This window comes from Dufourea novaeangliae, unplaced genomic scaffold (genome assembly GCF_001272555.1).
Source record: "Dufourea novaeangliae isolate 0120121106 unplaced genomic scaffold, ASM127255v1 scaffold125, whole genome shotgun sequence".
Lineage (NCBI taxonomy): Eukaryota > Metazoa > Arthropoda > Insecta > Hymenoptera > Halictidae > Dufourea > Dufourea novaeangliae.
This window is the reverse complement of record NW_015374020.1, coordinates 4,903,064-4,919,402: the sequence shown is the minus strand read 5'-3', so window position 1 is coordinate 4,919,402 and position 16,339 is coordinate 4,903,064. Positions and strand designations below refer to the sequence as shown.

The following is a 16,339-nucleotide window of genomic DNA, read 5'->3' as shown; positions in this document are numbered from 1 at the left end:
ATCAAAAACGATCATGAAAAATCACGAATCACTGTGAAAAATCACCGTGATTGGGAACGAACGTGATCGAATCACGAGTGATTCACAAGTAGCAGTTCACGCCATCTCTAGTGTATATCGAAAACATTAAAATTAGAATCAATTAGAATGCATGAATGCATGCTGATGTATGCTAACAGGACGAATTGATCGTCGAAAGTGCAGGTCTCGAGTCTGTTGATGCGAACCAGATACTAAATATCATGGTATAAAAGAGAAAAATTTCGTTCCGACTAAGCAGTAACGAGTTCGGGAGGAGATAACGACGAATTATTAATGTATATTACTGTACTGTGTAACCGCTGGGTACGAACCTACGATTCGTACCCTATACCTTAGGTTCGTAGGTTACGAACCTAACCATAACAGTTTTGAAAGCTAGCACAGGTGAAGCTAGGTGTCATACAAAATGACGTTTTAGCGAGCGTTAGGTGAAATTGAAAAAATATAAGACAAACAATGGAACGTAAAGAAAATATGCAACGCAGTGCAATTGTAACAGAATCTGCAGCTACAAAAACATTTATATTTTCTGCACCAAACGTACTTAGTCATCCTAAAGTTAATAGTGCTGACGTGAGTCTAGAAGAAGCATCAGATACATCTAATATTAAGAAAAATGTTTTTACTTTTGCTACACCAACAGCAGTGTCACAATCAAGTATTCAGGATATACCTATTTATAAATCAAGAATATCTGAAAAACAATATAAACCTAAAATATCTAGACACCCATTTAAGCCAGCAGTTAATGTATTTGCCCAAGCACTTAAAGATACTACAATGTTTGAGCAATTGAAGAAGAATTCTAAATCTCAAGTTATTAGAGGTAGCCCAGAAAATTCAATAACATGCACCAATGTACCTCAATCTTTACTTACAAAAACAACAGCAAAAGAATACTTTATGATGTTTGGAAATCTTTTCAAAATTACTATTCGTCTTAAGAAGCAAATAATCATTGTTACTTATGCAACCAAAGGAGAAGCCACTATCGCTTATAATAAAAGTGGAGAATATTTAGGAGAAAAATTTAATGTAGAATGGACCAAATCTTGTGCATTACCCAAATCTCCTACAAAGAAGAAAGATTTCCAGAAAAATATTGTAACTAACTTTTTGAAATCACCAGAGGATGAAATTAAATCAGAGTTAGATGCTATGATGAATCTAGAATATAATATGCATAATGTTTGTAGAAAAAATTTTGATGGAACTGTGGTAGAAAAGAAAAAAGCACTGCAGTCCAAAAGTACATCGAAGTCGATAACTAGAGTGGAAAAAGCATCTGTAAAATCTGAGAAACACAAAGCAGACAGTCAAATATCGGATCTCTTACCTAATGCTACTATTGAAGAATTGCAAAATATAATTCGTCAACCTGCACATACCTCTGAAGATAAATATAACATATTAGAAGCCAGAGATCGACTCATGCGAACTAAGCAAATTAAGTCGCATACACTAGCAGCAGCTAAAGTTATGATTGGTACATGTTCCGATATGTGCCCTGAGAAAGAGCGTTTAATACGTGAATCTAATAGGCAACTATCATTATATGAACAGCTTGATGGCAGTGAATACAAAATAAATCATGCATTAGCAGTAAAACAGTATTCTAGATCTTCTGCCGATCAAGAAGAACCAATGGCACATGAACTGAGACCTGTAAAATCTTTAAAGATGACAATGAGTTATTTGCTACATGAAATAGCAAATCTTTGTGATGAAGAAGGAACAAATTTGGGAGATTGGTATCATTTCTTATGGGATAGAACAAGAGGAATTCGAAAAGATATAACACAGCAAGAACTGTGTTGTACAGATAGTGTTGAATTGGTTGAACAATGTGCTAGATTTCACATAGTATGTTCTGAAAGACTCTGTGCTGAAGAACCATCTGTATTTGATAAGAAAATAAACTCTGATAATTTAACAAAGTGTTTACAGACATTGAAATATATGTATCACGATTTGAGAGTAAAGGGAATCAATTGCAAGAATGAACCTGAATTTCGAGCATATATCATTCTATTGAATTTAAATAATAGCAATTTTATGTGGGATTTGCAAAGATTGCCAAAAAGTGTGCAAAGATCATCAGCAGTTCAGTTTGCACTAAAAGTATACTCTGTTCTGGAGTCAAATAATTATTATAAATTCTTTAAACTTGTTCAGAAAACCACATATTTAAATGCTTGCATCTTGCTTAGGTATTTCAATCAAGTAAGATTAAAGGCATTATCAGTTATGGTGAAAGCCTATTGCAGAACAACATCAACAGCATATCCATTATATGAATTACTTGATATTTTAGGTTTTGAAGATGAAGGCGAAGCTATTTACTTTTGTGAACAAATAGGATTAAATGTTTCAAAGGATGAGCTGCATGTACTATTAAATAGACAAAATTTCTCTATGCCTGTATTAAATATTAAGCAAAACAGAGCTTATAATGTAATAGAATCTAAACGAATTATGGAACAATCATCCATTGGCGAATGCATAGCAGGAAGAAAAATGCCAGAACAAACTTACAAATATCATAAGCCACACAACAGTTTTGATTCCCATGGTTATTTAATGCCTGACTCTGTTAATGCAGAAGATCAAAATAAAAATGATATTTGTAAACCAAACGATCCATATGAATATACAGATGAAGATACAATGCAAACTAAAAGGTCTGTCTCAGTTCCAGAAAACAATCAGAGTAAAACTCAAACTGCAGTCCACAATAGTGAGTCTAGAAATTCATTTGCTACATCTGTCGCAAACATTAATCCTGATGCAAATATCACTACACATAGAAAGTCTAGAACAAATAATTTCTTTGCTTTCAAACCTCCAACACAAATCAATGAATCTCAAGAACATGTAAATACATTGTCAGAATTAAAAGTAGAAAAACAAAAGGATGCAAAAATACTTAGTCTTGCACCAAAACAAGAAGATACTGCATTGAATGCAAATAGAACCTCTGAGTCCTCTTTTGGTAGCATATTTAGCACTACATCAACAACATCAAAATCTTCTAATGTATTCTCAAAAGCATGGGAACCACCATCATATAACAATAGTACTTCCCCATTTGTATCATTTACAAACAAGAGTATATTTTCTGAAGTTTCGCAAGGAAATGTATTCACTAGAAATGTTCCACCTTCAACAGTATTTTCAAGTACACAATCGAATGTGCAAACTGTTCCAGAATTATCAAGTGTTACAAGTACTGCAACTACCTTCAATAAAAATAAATTAAAAGAAGCACAAAGTTTTCCTACTCCTACAAAACAAGCACAAGAAGAAACAAAAGGTGGAAATATAAGATACAAAGAAAAAGAATGTTCAAGAAAAATGCAACAAATCAATGAAAGTACAGAACAAATTTTCCATGATCTTGAGACAGAAATTGTAGAAACCTATTGTTCTAATTTTATGACAGAGGAGATTAATAAAATGAAGATTTGCAATACATTGAGTGAAGATATCAAGAACGAAATTTTAACTGAAGTTGTTCATCAAATCTGCAGTAGTATTTTACAAGAGGAAATTATTGATACACAAAAATTACATGCACTCTCAATAAGAATAAAGGGTAGAATAATTGTGAAATACTTCAATATATGGAAATCTAATGTTTTGAAAAAGAAACAACGGAGAGAAGCACTGGATAGTACACCAGTGTGGTTGCAAAAGTATTCCAGTGAACAATGCGCAAAATTACTTTATTCCAAAAAACAGGATTTAGTTATTCAAAATATGTGTAAAAGACCAGGTGAACAGAAAGCTACTAGGTCTTATATTGATTCTATAGCTCCAATTGAAGTTATAATTTCTATGGGCATCAAAGAAAATTTGAAATCTCCTAAGATGAGTATGCATTCCAATTACTATTGGAAGTTAGTCATTTCTTGGCCAGATTTACACAATAAGCCAGTTTTATGGCATCATAAAAAAATAATGAATCAGTATCTCTGCCCTGACAACTATACCACAGAACCAATTATAAAGATGTGTCAAATAAATCAATTTGAGACCTTACATATTTGTTTACGGCACTTTGAAGGTCTGATTAGTGATCATAATTTAGTAGGTTCAGATAGTCTCCTTTTTATAAAATCTACTTCGGAGGACACAAAATCTGTTATGAAACGTTTAACTAAAACTATATTGTCAAGAGACAGACTTATGCCAATACCTCTAGCATTTATTGTCTTGGGTGATAACAACTTCGACACACAGGATGTGGAGATTGTCTCGACATTAGAGAAACTACTAAAAGCTAGATATTTATCAGTATATACGATTATACATGAGAAAGATTTGAATGAAAAAACAGTCTTAAATATGACACAAAGTGCAATGCTTTGGTTGTCTATGAATAAACCACATCAAAATCCATTAGAGATGGATTACTTACAAAATATTTGTGATACTTGCTTAACAGAAGAATTATGGTTGAGGTAATTGATAAAGTATTATTTTATTTGTTTATATTTCTTTGTTGTAAATAACTCACTGGTTCATTGTTTATAATGCTCACAATTTCTTAAAATTTTTACAGATTACAGGACGATTCATCCTTCAATGAAAAACTTTTACATGCTTTGAATGAGCCCAGATTTATAATTGATTTACATAACGAAGCAGTCACTTATCTAATGGATATAATATTAGATCCAGAATCTTTCATGTACACACAATTGGCTCCAGAATTTAAAAGATTCGTCAAAAACGAGTATACGATGCCCTGCAGCTACGAACACTTTGATGATACTTGGAAGACAGAAGAATATAAGGCAAATATAGAAAATGTGATCCTTTCTATTAAGTTACCCCAGTGGAGGTGAGTGATACTATAAACTTCTTGTATTGACCTGTGTATGAACAAATTTAATTAAATGCATTTGTATTTATTTTAGCTTCACCTGGCCATTAGATAATAGTAGCACACTTCATAAAAATATAATAACTTATTGTCAAGAAGCATTACTTGATATCGATAGCAATGAAGTATCTTGGAGTCTATTAAATAGCTTACTTTTTACATCTGACACGTTAACAGTTTCAAACTTTATCGAAGTTTTGTTACACATTGTTAGGAGGAAGATACATGGTATTGATAAAGACTTGAAAGTGGTTTACAATAAAAATCATATAAAACACTTTCGTACTTTACCGTGGTGGTTCATATCTAATACATTAAGGGAATACAAAATTGTACAAAAAGAAATTCACATACAAGAAAATGAAAAGGAAAATGAGAGAATTGATACAAACGAACCAATTACAAAAAAGCGAAAATTATATAAAGATCATGACAATGATTCTGAACTTGATCCATTAGTTGAATTTTGTGAAACTAGCCAAAATCAAATAATGGAGGTACATTGCATTTCAAAAAAGATCGAAAATTATTTAAAGGCACATCAACAGAAAAGTTCCTTATTTGAAGAAAGGCTGAAAAATGCCTTGTTCAATGAAATGTAATGTATTTAGAGACATGTTAATATAATTTAATTTTTGACCGCTTGAATGTTCTTATTGACTTGGGAGACTACTGTATTTTACAATATTTTCGAGATAGCTAGGTACATAGCATAAGGAATAAATAAGCATTGCTTTGTAGCATAAGATATTTTAGGTAACAAGACTTTCCCTAACTATGGTGTATAAAATAAGATTTTCAAGTACAATGTTTATTATAAAATCATGGAATTATGTATGGTTTGTTTAAAATATGTAAATGATGTAGTGTTTTGTATATAAAATTTTCATTACGCATATTACTGTTAAAATATATACAGACATAAGAACAATTAAAGTTCCATGTTATTTTAATTTTCCCATGTATTTAATTTGAATTCCTAAAGGAGTGTCAAATAGTATGCATATTTAAAGTTTTTATAATTATTCTGTTAATATGAATTGTTAAACAAGACAAGAAGATTTGAAAATTCTGTTATTAGATTGCGCATTTTATCCATTTATAGCGTACGCCATATTATATATGTGGAGTGTATTGTAATGCCTTCTTATTCTATTTTATTCCTGACAAAGATCCTAATAGGGTAAATAAATTTCCAAAACTAGTTCTTATAAATTAGTACAATACCAGTTTCATATTTTTATACAGTATGTATCTTTTTGTTTTTGTCGACAAAAACAAAAAGAAATTACGAAAGAATGAAACTCATTCATTACTCTCAATAATCGGGCTACGTCGATGTGCAATTATGGGTAATTACATGTTGGGTGATTATGGGCGGTATTCATAGTCCGAATTTCGTCTTCTAGTATATATATAATCAGTGGTCTATAACGAATAACGATCATTTTACCGGAAACTTAAAAACCCGCCTTACTCTGATGTGTCGACCTCTAGAGGAAAACTAGCTTACAAGGCATTTAAATGTTAACGGACTTTTTAAATGTCCGAGTTGGTCCGAGTGTTGAGGTCGGTCAAACGAGTAAGGTTTCAAAACAGAATTTCGTTATTTTAAGCGAAGAACTACCTATAACATTTTTATATTATTTCATGCTCCAATGATTAATTTTACTTTTACAAATTGAATATACATTTTAAGTGAGCTAGAATATAAAGAATAGTTACGTGGGAATGTGAGAATACTACCTCGACGTCTTCTCATTTCTATTTTTGGACTAGTGTAATTGTTTTCTTACATTTTTTATTTTTGATCATTATTGTTAGATTATACATATCTCGCATTTTAATAATGTCACATCTAAAATATATGAAAGAAATAAATAATTTGACTCGAATGGATGAGAACATTAAAGGACCGCTTCCACGATGGCAAAAAAAATGTTTGGAGACATCAAATTCAAGGTATTAATTTATTATTTTACTAAGGTCTTTTCAGTAAATTTAAGATGTTTAAGTATTTTCCAATGGCATTATTTATTTATCTGTGTAGTGTCAATATCAGTGTCAACTCCGCCCGAAAAATTACAAACGGATCGTTCGTTAATACAACTACAGGAAAAACACCAACGAAAAAAAATGATACTCGAACTAAAAAAACCCCTTCCAAAGGCTCCAAGAAATCGCCAAGTAAATCCTGTTTATAATTTACAATATTACTTAAAATACTCACATTTAAATAGATATAAATATATATGATTTTTCAAATAATATTTCATTAGGCCGTACTTCATCTACACCTGCTAAAACACCTAGTGGTGGTGATAGGTTCATTCCTTCCAGATCAACTACCAATTTTGATCTTGGACATTATAAAGTATTTATCTTTTAATATATAATGTATTTCAGTAATATCACATATTCTTATGAAAATAATAATTGCAAAAATGTTTAAATTATAGCTACAGCAACAAGCAAATGTAGAAAAAGATGAGGAAGGAAAAGTGGACAATGTAAGTCCTTCTAAGAGGGAAATGCAACGTCTTATAGGAGAAAATTTTCATGGTGGTGATATCAATAATATGAGAGTTTTGTCCTATCAAAATAAAGCCCCAGCCCCTCCAGAAGGATATCAGAACCCATTACGGGTTGTGTATAGTCAGAGTAAAACACCAGCAAGTGTGAAAGCATCTACCAGATATATTCCACAAACTCCTGATAGAATATTAGATGCACCAGAAATTGTTGATGACTATTGTAAGAGTTTTTTGATATATTGTATTTATTTAGAACTATATCTTCTTGTAACAGTGTTTTATCATATTATTAACATTACAAAACCTTAACTACTACTTGTTATAGTTAAATATTAATAACAACTCAACATGCATTTTAGATCTGAACCTGATAGATTGGTCAGAAAGTAATATCTTAGCTGTAGCATTAGGCTCTAATGTATATTTATGGAATGCTGCGACTGGAACTATAGAGCAATTATTCGAATTAGAGGGCAATGATTATATTTGTTCCGTTGCATGGATTCAAGAAGGCCCATATTTAGCTGTGGGTACTACAGTAGGAAATACAGAATTATGGGATTGTAGTCAGACAAAAAGGGTACGTGTAATGAATGGTCATGCAGCAAGAGTAGGGTCCCTTTCTTGGAATTCCCATATTTTGACGAGTGGATGCCGGTAAATTATTTTATCTACATTAATAAACTTACTTCAGTAAGTATTGTAGTTACATATACAGTTTCTTTTAGAGCAGGACAAATAGCGCACCACGATGTTAGACAAAGAGATCACTTACTATCATCAATAAACGCACATGCTCAAGAAGTATGTGGATTAAAGTGGTCACCTGATGGAAAATATTTAGCAAGTGGCGGTAACGATAATATGCTTTTAATATGGCCATCAATTGGCGGGCAAAATTATAGCCAAACGCAACCAATATATTCATTAAATCAACATCAAGCTGCCGTAAAAGCGCTGGCGTGGTGTCCGTGGCAAAATAATATTCTTGCAAGTGGAGGTGGTACAGCCGATAGAACAATTCGATTTTGGAATTGTAATACAGGTAAATTGAAACAAACTAACATATACACGAGAACACATAGTGATTTAATTTAACAATTTTTTTCTTCAACGATAGGCGCATGCTTAAATACAGTAGATACTAAGTCTCAAGTGTGTTCTCTCCTTTGGTCTACAACGTATAAAGAGATTGTATCCGGTCATGGATACGCGCAAAATCAATTAACAATTTGGAAGTACCCAGGAATGACGAAGGTTGCAGAATTGACAGGCCATACAAGTCGTGTTTTACATTTAGCAATGTCTCCGGATGGTACCACAATACTCAGCGCAGGAGCTGACGAAACTCTAAGATTGTGGAAATGTTTCCAACCAGACCCACATAAAAAGAAAGAAACTAGTGAAATAAAGTCTGTTACTTCTAGACTTAAGCAATCGATTCGATAATAATTTTATGTCAATAGAAGAAATAAATTTTCTATTTATTTTCTAAGTGAGTTAACACGTAGTTAATGACCTAAACTTCAAAGATAGGGGTTGATAACATGATTCCCTTTCGTTCGTTGTTTTAAAGTGGATTTTAAATAAACTTGTCATACTTGGTACCTGTAAGTATCGAGACATTTTCATGTAGTTTGTTCAATTCATTTGAATCCCAGTTTTACAAAAATAATAGTAATGGAATTAAATGCACTAAAAGATATTCAAATAAGTATTTTTTACTGTATTGTAATAAAAATATTTTATAAAATTATATATTACAATTTAAATAAAAATTCGATTTGTCATTTATTTAAATGTCCGTAGTTTAAATATATTCTATCTTGACCTACAGTCTTATGTATATGAAGGTGAAAGGTATGTTAAACCCCCACCCTTCTTACCTAGCCATTCAAAACTTCAGGTATTAATTTGCTGACCCAACCTGTCCTTAGAAGAGTAAAACAAAGTAAATATTTGGAAAATAGTAAACACAATAACAATTCGAAAGACGTTTTTAAATATTCATTAACGTGTATTACATTCTAAAATATTGGGCATTTTAAATACTGGAAATTACATTGCATAAAAATATGGAGGAACCAAACTCCAAAAACATATCAGTAAAGTCACAATGTAAATATAATGATCAAACTAGTAATATAGAGGATACAGTAGATGACAATGAACATGACTGGTGGGCAAGTGATAGCGGATCAAGTACAGGATCATATTATTCAGACACGGACAGGTACATATTTTCAGAATATGAAATATGCTTCTACAGTAAGTTTTTAACATGTCTTCTTTTTATGACAGTTCTACAGCAGAATGGGAATCAGAAATCAGTCCTACTGGAGAATTGTTTTACATAGAATCTGCTGCAGAAAGTATAACCGATGGTCATTCTTTATATAATGAATCAGAACATGATTCTCAACCAGAACTGACAAGACGTCGTAGTACAAGAGCTGGAAAACTCATGAGGCTCATAAGACGCAAAGAGAGTAAGAGATGGAGCACAAGAAATAAAAAAAATTATTCCAGCATTGCATCTAACAGTATAATAAATTCAGTAAAAGAAGGGAGTACAACTAAGGAAGTGACATTCAGAGATTTTCAAGTAAATATCCTGAAATTGTTACATAAATAGTTTCGAAAACGATATATATTTTATAAACAAATACATAAATATTTCAGGCTGGTGAAATTCGAGAAGTTACACTCTGTGTTGATCCAGATAGAAGACATAAATTGGGAAGACGAGCCACGTTATGTGAAGCATATTTTGGAATTACTCCAGGTGTTTTCTCTGATAAAACACGAGTTATGGTTGCTGGATTTATACCAGACGGAGAAGCAATAAAGAACAAAAATATTAAAATTGGTGATTGGTTGAGAAGTATAAATTCAACTAATGTCACATATCAAACTCTGGATCACGTATTATCCGAAATAACTATTGCAACAAATGTAAAAATGATAATTATCACGTTATGGAATAAAACTATGTTATTATACCTATATTTATCTTCTGTTCAGGTAACATTAGAATTGCAAAGAGTTGCAGGTATTGATGTCACAGAAAAATTGCCTGGATTAAATATTCCTAAGGTAATTGTAACTTTATATAATTTATGTAAACTTGAGAAAGTATATGAACGATAACTATTTATTGCTTTCACTATTAGCAATCCATATTGGTACAAAGATTAATGACTAAAGAAGGAAACAAAGACCTAATGCAGTCTATATTAAATTATCCACTTGGTGTACTGTATCTACGAACTGTAGAACTTACAGAAATTGGACCAGAATTACAAGGTGTTCTTTATACATTTCCCCGATCAGAAAATAAAAATGCTCAGCCTATTTTGTGCGCAGCAAGAGGAGCTTTCCTAACTCTTAATCACTTATTACCAGGAATAACAGGTTTACAGCCTACAAGGTATTATGAAACATTCACAGAATTAATTGATATAATTTCTATAATATGAGCGAAATTGCTGTTTATAGTACAACTTTTATAGTACTACTATACAGGTAGCAGAAGAAGAAGTACACGTTGTATACACACCGCGTGACGAAGAATTACTCCTAATAGCATTACCAAAAAAATGGTAAATAGTAACTACTTACCGTTTATTGTATAATACTGTATTATTTATCACGTATGTACATTTATTTTATGTTACTTTTCATGTTTTCAGTTGCAGTCTTGAAGAAGCAGTGAATGTATCAGTTGATATAGTCAGAACCTTAGAGTTTATGTATCAATCACTAACAAAATGTTTTACTTCTTCTGAAAAACATACTTCTTTAGATCACTTCTTCATTTTATTCATTCAACAATTATTAGATTTAAAGAATTATGGGAATAACATGATATTCTCTGATTGTCCTATGGAAATTTTTACTGACATTAAAAGTATGGAAAATTACAAATTTAGAAGCACCTTTTCAGTTGCAAATTTCATTGAGTTATCGAGAGATGCACAAATTCAAATTGATGCTGCTTTAAGTGAAATGGAAGCCATGGATTATAGAGATTGGGTATGTATGTATGCAAAGTGAAAAACAGAATCAAGTAATGTCAATCAACTTCATTTTATTAGAATGAAGATCCTATGGATTGTCAAAGACTGTACACAATATTAGGTAGTTGTATCTATCACAAACATTATCTTCTTGGCTCTCATTTAACGCATAGTGATTTCATTGAAGTGGACTCGTATCTCCGACAAAATTGCCTTCTAAATTTAGTAACAAAGGAATCCGTAAAGAATCTGGTTATTTGGAAAAAAGTTTATCCGTCATCGTGTAATCAAGGAACGTTAAATAACAGTAAAAATACCCAGCCACTAGTTCCTAATGGAAAATGGTTTTTACTTGTTGTTGGCTTTGGACATGACTTATTAGCAGTCCTTTTGGAATCTGGTGGATGCACTGCAAAGTAATGATGTCATTGTCTCTTTGATGTACCTTATCATTTCAGTCTTATACATATAAAATTAATGAAATTACTACTACTTTTATGAATATAGATATACTGAAAGTAATGGTCCAGATATATTTTATGTGGAAGAAGCTCAAGAAACTCTAAAACATATACAAAAAATTGGAGTGACAACATTAGCTGCTAAATGGATTGCATCTAATACAAGACCAGAAATAATACCTAATGAAGATCATGTACCCACAAAACTATCATCTAGTATCACAGAAAACTTTTTAGGTCTTATAAAATCAACTGATATCCAAAGTTCACCCACGAAATCGTCTCTTGCTTTAATTACCAGCAAAAAAACTCAAGAAATACCATCTATTTTAAAAAAACGTAACACAGAAGAGAGTCCAATGGTCTTAGGATCTGGTAAATAAAAACATTAATATTCACTGTTGTCCGATACAAATAATAATATAATAAAATACTTTATAGTGTATTCTTTGCATACATCGGAAGATTCACTAAGCCAAGGAACAGGTGGAGTTAGTGAAATAAGTGATGAAGCTATGCCTATATTAGGAAGACGAGCGACAAGAGAGAAGATTTCTAGTGGATCGAAATATTCTGACGATAGCGACTCTGACATTGATGTATATAAAGTAAGTAAAACATTATTAACTGTGGATTCAATATTTATTTTACTGAAAAAATAATTTGCACAAAATACATTATTACAGAATGACTGTCGAATGTTAAGTACAGATATATCTAATATACGAGAGAATCTATTGACTCAAGCTGATTATTTGACACCAAAGATATTAACAACAGGTGATAAAAATTATTTATATCACTATGTGCATTTAGATATGGTTGAAGGAATTCTCCTATCGTCTGAGCCATTAGAAAGTTCAACAAAGGATCACAAGATTCTAGTTAACTTTAACAAATGTGTTCACATGATACATAGACTTTTACATAATGCAGTAAGATTTAAAAAATTGATGAATTCAGACATAGATAAAACTGTAATTAATAAGAGTTTAATTGCTGTTAAAGAACATGGTGTGCTATTTGAATGGGACAACATTACTTATTGGGTTGTTGGACGACTATATACAACTCCTCATCCAAAGGAGTTGTATGTGTGTTATCAAGACTCTGCACCTCAAAATTTAATTGAAATAGCATTCAAATTACATTCACTACAAACATTAAGTTGAATATTTTTATTCTGTTTACCAAACCAATAACAACTTTCATTTATGACATATATCAATCTCAAATTTTATAAAGACATTTCTTTAGACACATATCATTTTATATTTTTATTTTGTACCAACTGTGTCACATTTCATACATAACTTATATTTTATACCTACAAATTTATACAAAATATTCCTTATTGTTTACACTATAGTACCTTACTTATTTACGTTAAGTATTCACATACCTACAAATATTTTAAAAATATTTTTCATAATGTATGAAAATAGTATAGTCCATAGTTTTTAATAAACTTTTGAATAAAAGTCTACATAATTTCTTTTTTTTTTAATAATTTTTAATATTTTCTCTTATTGTAAACTTATATTAATCCATATATGATAACATATTATTTTCATCATCATCATACTTTTGTAGGGTAGGAATTTTTATATACACACAGGCACCAGTCATTTTACTCCCATAATGGCCAGCCCAAAATAATCGATCTATACCTCCATGATAAAATGAAATCTTCCTGAGACCAGGTCCATAGTTTGAAAACTCCTTTGATATCTATTTAAAGTAAAAGTCAATTAACTCTATCAACTGATATTTTACTAGTTATTTGTATATTCTGTGTGTGTGTGTGTGTATATACATACATAATGCCACTGATTTTGTTTTTCTCCGTCAATTCTATCATGAAATTGAAAAGAATCCAAGATCTGATCATTTTGATTTATTAAGCTTGCTCCACATTCATAAATAGCTGGACAATCCCATCTACAACTGTACCACTCACTCACCTTTAGGAAGAAAAATTGCATTATATGAAAAATACTTTTAATATGTACACTGTTACAGAAGATTTTACAATACCACTATTGGAGGTTGTAAATTATCCAAAACATATGGTGTCAGACCTTCGTGTTCCAGATCAATCTCTTGTGCTTTAAGGCACTGATGATAGGAAGTAACAAAACAGGATTTCTTACCCTCAAAAATGGGTTCACTGCTTGGTAAGGGTGGAACACCTTGTGGAGGATTCTCTACTGTCCACCGATCACCACCATCTTCTAAAATTTTCCAATGCGTTTGTATTCCATGTTCTCCACAGTTATTTTTTAACAAATTTCTTTCAAAAGGTTTTTTTTTACATATGAAGTAATACACTTGCCAAGGTACATCTTTACTTAATAAAAGTGATCGACCAAGGGAAAGTTCGGCCTTCTTGCGCCAAACATAACTTCGAATTAAAATTTCCCAACGTTTACACACTAATTGACAATTTAATAGAGATTTATAATCAACGTAAATAAATATTTGCGTCAACAATTCTCCGGGTAAATATTTATCGGCAAGAACCAGTCCATTGTCACTTTCTTCATCGAACTCTATGCGTGTACTCATTTTACTGTCATGAAATTGTCCCATTTCTATCTATGAACGAGTACGTCACACTGAATTGACACGCGATTTAAAATAAATATTGTTATCTCCAAAAGTATTTTTCGTCTTCTATTCACAATTTTAAAGATTAACATAAGTTTTAAATTTGACAACGTTAGCACGAATTACACTGCATGATCCTTGTGCGCATACTTTATTAGAAATGAGTCACTATGTAACCTATTACGTGTACGATCGTAAGATAACTACTAGATATGCACTTTCCTCATATTTTATTCAATGCGTCTGTATATCTTAATAAGATTCACATTTACAAAATATTATTTGTTTATTCAAATACTTGATAAATAGATAATCTGTATGATTTTCGTGATTAAAATGTCATACGAACTCAACGAAATCCATCATACATCGGGTAGTTTTATGGATTACCGTAACGATATATAGGTATTTGTATGATTATTTTAACGGTACTCTTACACACCACATTTCTCGTGTATCATTTTATTTCGAGTAAAAGAACTTTATTTTCTTTTATACGTATGTCTAATGTTTAGAATAGAGTTTCAAAGTTACTACAAACAGATTAAGAGTAAATAAATAAAAGTGTCATAGGATAAACAAAGAAGGTAACATATATTAGAAGAAACGTCTTTTTATTTCCTTTATAGTATTATATATTTAGTGTTAATGGGTAAAACACTCAATTGAAGGTACTTAAAGGAAATAGGTACGTGGTTTCCGCACACTAAATAGTGGCATACGATTCCTGTGATGAATACGTTTTGGTAATGGGAATCTAATTTTAGAATCGTGAAATTGTTTAACTTGTGGCCTCCTACAGTTTGCTGCCTTTACAACTTCTACTTTGATAATTTGGATTGAGTGTGCACGAGCACGATGACGAGCACCCATATCTCTATAACATTGTGTTACAGCACCACTGACAGAAAGATCTCTGTATTCTCTGTACATATTATGGGTTCCAGACCTTGAATCATATCTTAACCAGATTCCAAAATTCTTAATTTTGACAGGAGTTTTCTCTGAAATCTAAAAAATAATGTATTAAATTTTTGAAGTTTATATATATATATTATCATTCAATAACTATAGTTAATAGTTTTTAGTTTGTTATTTACCTTCTTAAGAGATACAATTTCTCCAGTAGACTTCTTGAATTTTTTGAGCTGACGCAGGAAATACCAAAATCTGGACTTTGCAACAATAGCATCAGGGGCAAATATTCTCATCTTATATAAAGGTGTGGTTTTCTCCTTTTCAGTCGGCAATTTGCGACCGATTACTTCGAACTCCTTCAACTGTAAAGTACATTTATTATTTAGTGTAAGCAAGTTTTTCAAAAATTTTAATACATGTGATTAATTATGACATATAGAAAATAGCTAGAACTCTTTCACAAAAATGTACTCTGTTTATACAGATACAAATAAAAATTGATCTACGTTGATATCTATTTTATTCTATACACGAATTTAATAAAACATGATTAACGTTGAAACTTCTGAAACGATTCGGACATGTGTCGGTAGTTAGATAGGTTAAGTCGATATTAATACGCTCCATATAACTTTACTTCAATTATTTTACATAAATTTTTACACCATATAAGATTAAAAATTGATAGAAAATCTTTTTTGCCAGATAAACTTATAACTTTTTCATTAGAAATAATAATATTTACTTACTTCACCCTTAGCTTTCATTGTGCCGTACGTATAATACCACGATACACCGGAAAAAGATCACGCTACCTTCGTGCTAGTCGGAAATGCGGCCATTTACGTTTTGAATATACGAGACATG

General features: G+C 31.3%; 5 protein-coding genes across 6 annotated transcripts; 3 read left to right on the top strand and 2 right to left on the bottom strand.

Annotated features, from left to right (window-relative positions):
- The first annotated feature begins 498 nt into the window (after window positions 1-498).
- Window positions 499-5,592, top strand: LOC107189014. Its single transcript, XM_015577441.1, has 3 exons — window positions 499-4,505; window positions 4,607-4,888; window positions 4,965-5,592. Exons 1-3 carry the CDS (start codon window positions 499-501, stop codon window positions 5,530-5,532), a joined length of 4,857 nt encoding a protein of 1,618 aa, XP_015432927.1. The 3' UTR covers window positions 5,533-5,592.
- Window positions 5,593-6,475: 883 nt separating this feature from the next.
- LOC107189020 (cell division cycle protein 20 homolog) lies at window positions 6,476-8,913 on the top strand. Of its 2 annotated transcripts, none has more exons than XM_015577448.1 (8): window positions 6,476-6,512; window positions 6,755-6,892; window positions 6,981-7,117; window positions 7,210-7,304; window positions 7,390-7,684; window positions 7,824-8,121; window positions 8,193-8,509; window positions 8,585-8,913. In XM_015577448.1, exons 2-8 carry the CDS (start codon window positions 6,780-6,782, stop codon window positions 8,911-8,913), a joined length of 1,584 nt encoding a protein of 527 aa, XP_015432934.1. In that variant the 5' UTR covers window positions 6,476-6,512; window positions 6,755-6,779. The 2 variants fall into 2 exon arrangements, with proteins under 2 accessions (XP_015432934.1, XP_015432935.1); XM_015577449.1 differs by having other exon boundaries at window positions 6,500-6,517.
- A 559-nt stretch (window positions 8,914-9,472) lies between these two features.
- On the top strand, window positions 9,473-13,134 carry LOC107189064 (protein inturned). Its single transcript, XM_015577498.1, has 11 exons — window positions 9,473-9,697; window positions 9,766-10,069; window positions 10,147-10,419; window positions 10,489-10,560; window positions 10,638-10,894; window positions 10,977-11,066; window positions 11,157-11,499; window positions 11,562-11,899; window positions 11,991-12,319; window positions 12,386-12,552; window positions 12,631-13,134. The coding sequence occupies exons 1-11, from the start codon at window positions 9,540-9,542 to the stop codon at window positions 13,114-13,116; spliced, it is 2,817 nt and encodes a 938-aa protein (XP_015432984.1). The 5' UTR covers window positions 9,473-9,539; the 3' UTR covers window positions 13,117-13,134.
- Window positions 13,135-13,486: 352 nt separating this feature from the next.
- LOC107188960 (F-box only protein 44-like) lies at window positions 13,487-14,632 on the bottom strand. The gene is made up of 3 exons (XM_015577364.1): window positions 13,982-14,632; window positions 13,765-13,908; window positions 13,487-13,675 (listed from the first exon to the last, which is right to left on the bottom strand). Exons 1-3 carry the CDS (start codon window positions 14,534-14,536, stop codon window positions 13,487-13,489), a joined length of 888 nt encoding a protein of 295 aa, XP_015432850.1. The 5' UTR covers window positions 14,537-14,632.
- A 519-nt stretch (window positions 14,633-15,151) lies between these two features.
- Window positions 15,152-16,292, bottom strand: LOC107189015 (60S ribosomal protein L18a). Its single transcript, XM_015577442.1, has 3 exons — window positions 16,222-16,292; window positions 15,655-15,834; window positions 15,152-15,565 (listed from the first exon to the last, which is right to left on the bottom strand). Exons 1-3 carry the CDS (start codon window positions 16,237-16,239, stop codon window positions 15,230-15,232), a joined length of 534 nt encoding a protein of 177 aa, XP_015432928.1. The 5' UTR covers window positions 16,240-16,292; the 3' UTR covers window positions 15,152-15,229.
- Window positions 16,293-16,339: the final 47 nt, after the last annotated feature.

Coding starts and splice junctions, on each gene's coding strand:
- LOC107189014 (XM_015577441.1), top strand. CDS start 499: ATGGAACGTAAAGAAAATATGCAACGCAGTGCAATTGTAACAGAATCT. Junction 4,506..4,606: donor ACAGAAGAATTATGGTTGAG/GTAATTGATAAA, acceptor AAATTTTTACAG/ATTACAGGACGATTCATCCT. Junction 4,889..4,964: donor ATTAAGTTACCCCAGTGGAG/GTGAGTGATACT, acceptor TATTTATTTTAG/CTTCACCTGGCCATTAGATA.
- LOC107189020 (XM_015577448.1), top strand. CDS start 6,780: ATGTCACATCTAAAATATATGAAAGAAATAAATAATTTGACTCGAATG. Junction 7,305..7,389: donor TTGATCTTGGACATTATAAA/GTATTTATCTTT, acceptor TTTAAATTATAG/CTACAGCAACAAGCAAATGT. Junction 8,122..8,192: donor ATTTTGACGAGTGGATGCCG/GTAAATTATTTT, acceptor AGTTTCTTTTAG/AGCAGGACAAATAGCGCACC.
- LOC107189064 (XM_015577498.1), top strand. CDS start 9,540: ATGGAGGAACCAAACTCCAAAAACATATCAGTAAAGTCACAATGTAAA. Junction 11,500..11,561: donor CCATGGATTATAGAGATTGG/GTATGTATGTAT, acceptor TCATTTTATTAG/AATGAAGATCCTATGGATTG. Junction 11,900..11,990: donor TCTGGTGGATGCACTGCAAA/GTAATGATGTCA, acceptor TTATGAATATAG/ATATACTGAAAGTAATGGTC.
- LOC107188960 (XM_015577364.1), bottom strand. CDS start 14,536: ATGGGACAATTTCATGACAGTAAAATGAGTACACGCATAGAGTTCGAT. Junction 13,909..13,981: donor ATTTACAACCTCCAATAGTG/GTATTGTAAAAT, acceptor TTCTTCCTAAAG/GTGAGTGAGTGGTACAGTTG. Junction 13,676..13,764: donor AACAAAATCAGTGGCATTAT/GTATGTATATAC, acceptor TACTTTAAATAG/ATATCAAAGGAGTTTTCAAA.
- LOC107189015 (XM_015577442.1), bottom strand. Junction 15,566..15,654: donor AAATTGTATCTCTTAAGAAG/GTAAATAACAAA, acceptor ATTATTTTTTAG/ATTTCAGAGAAAACTCCTGT.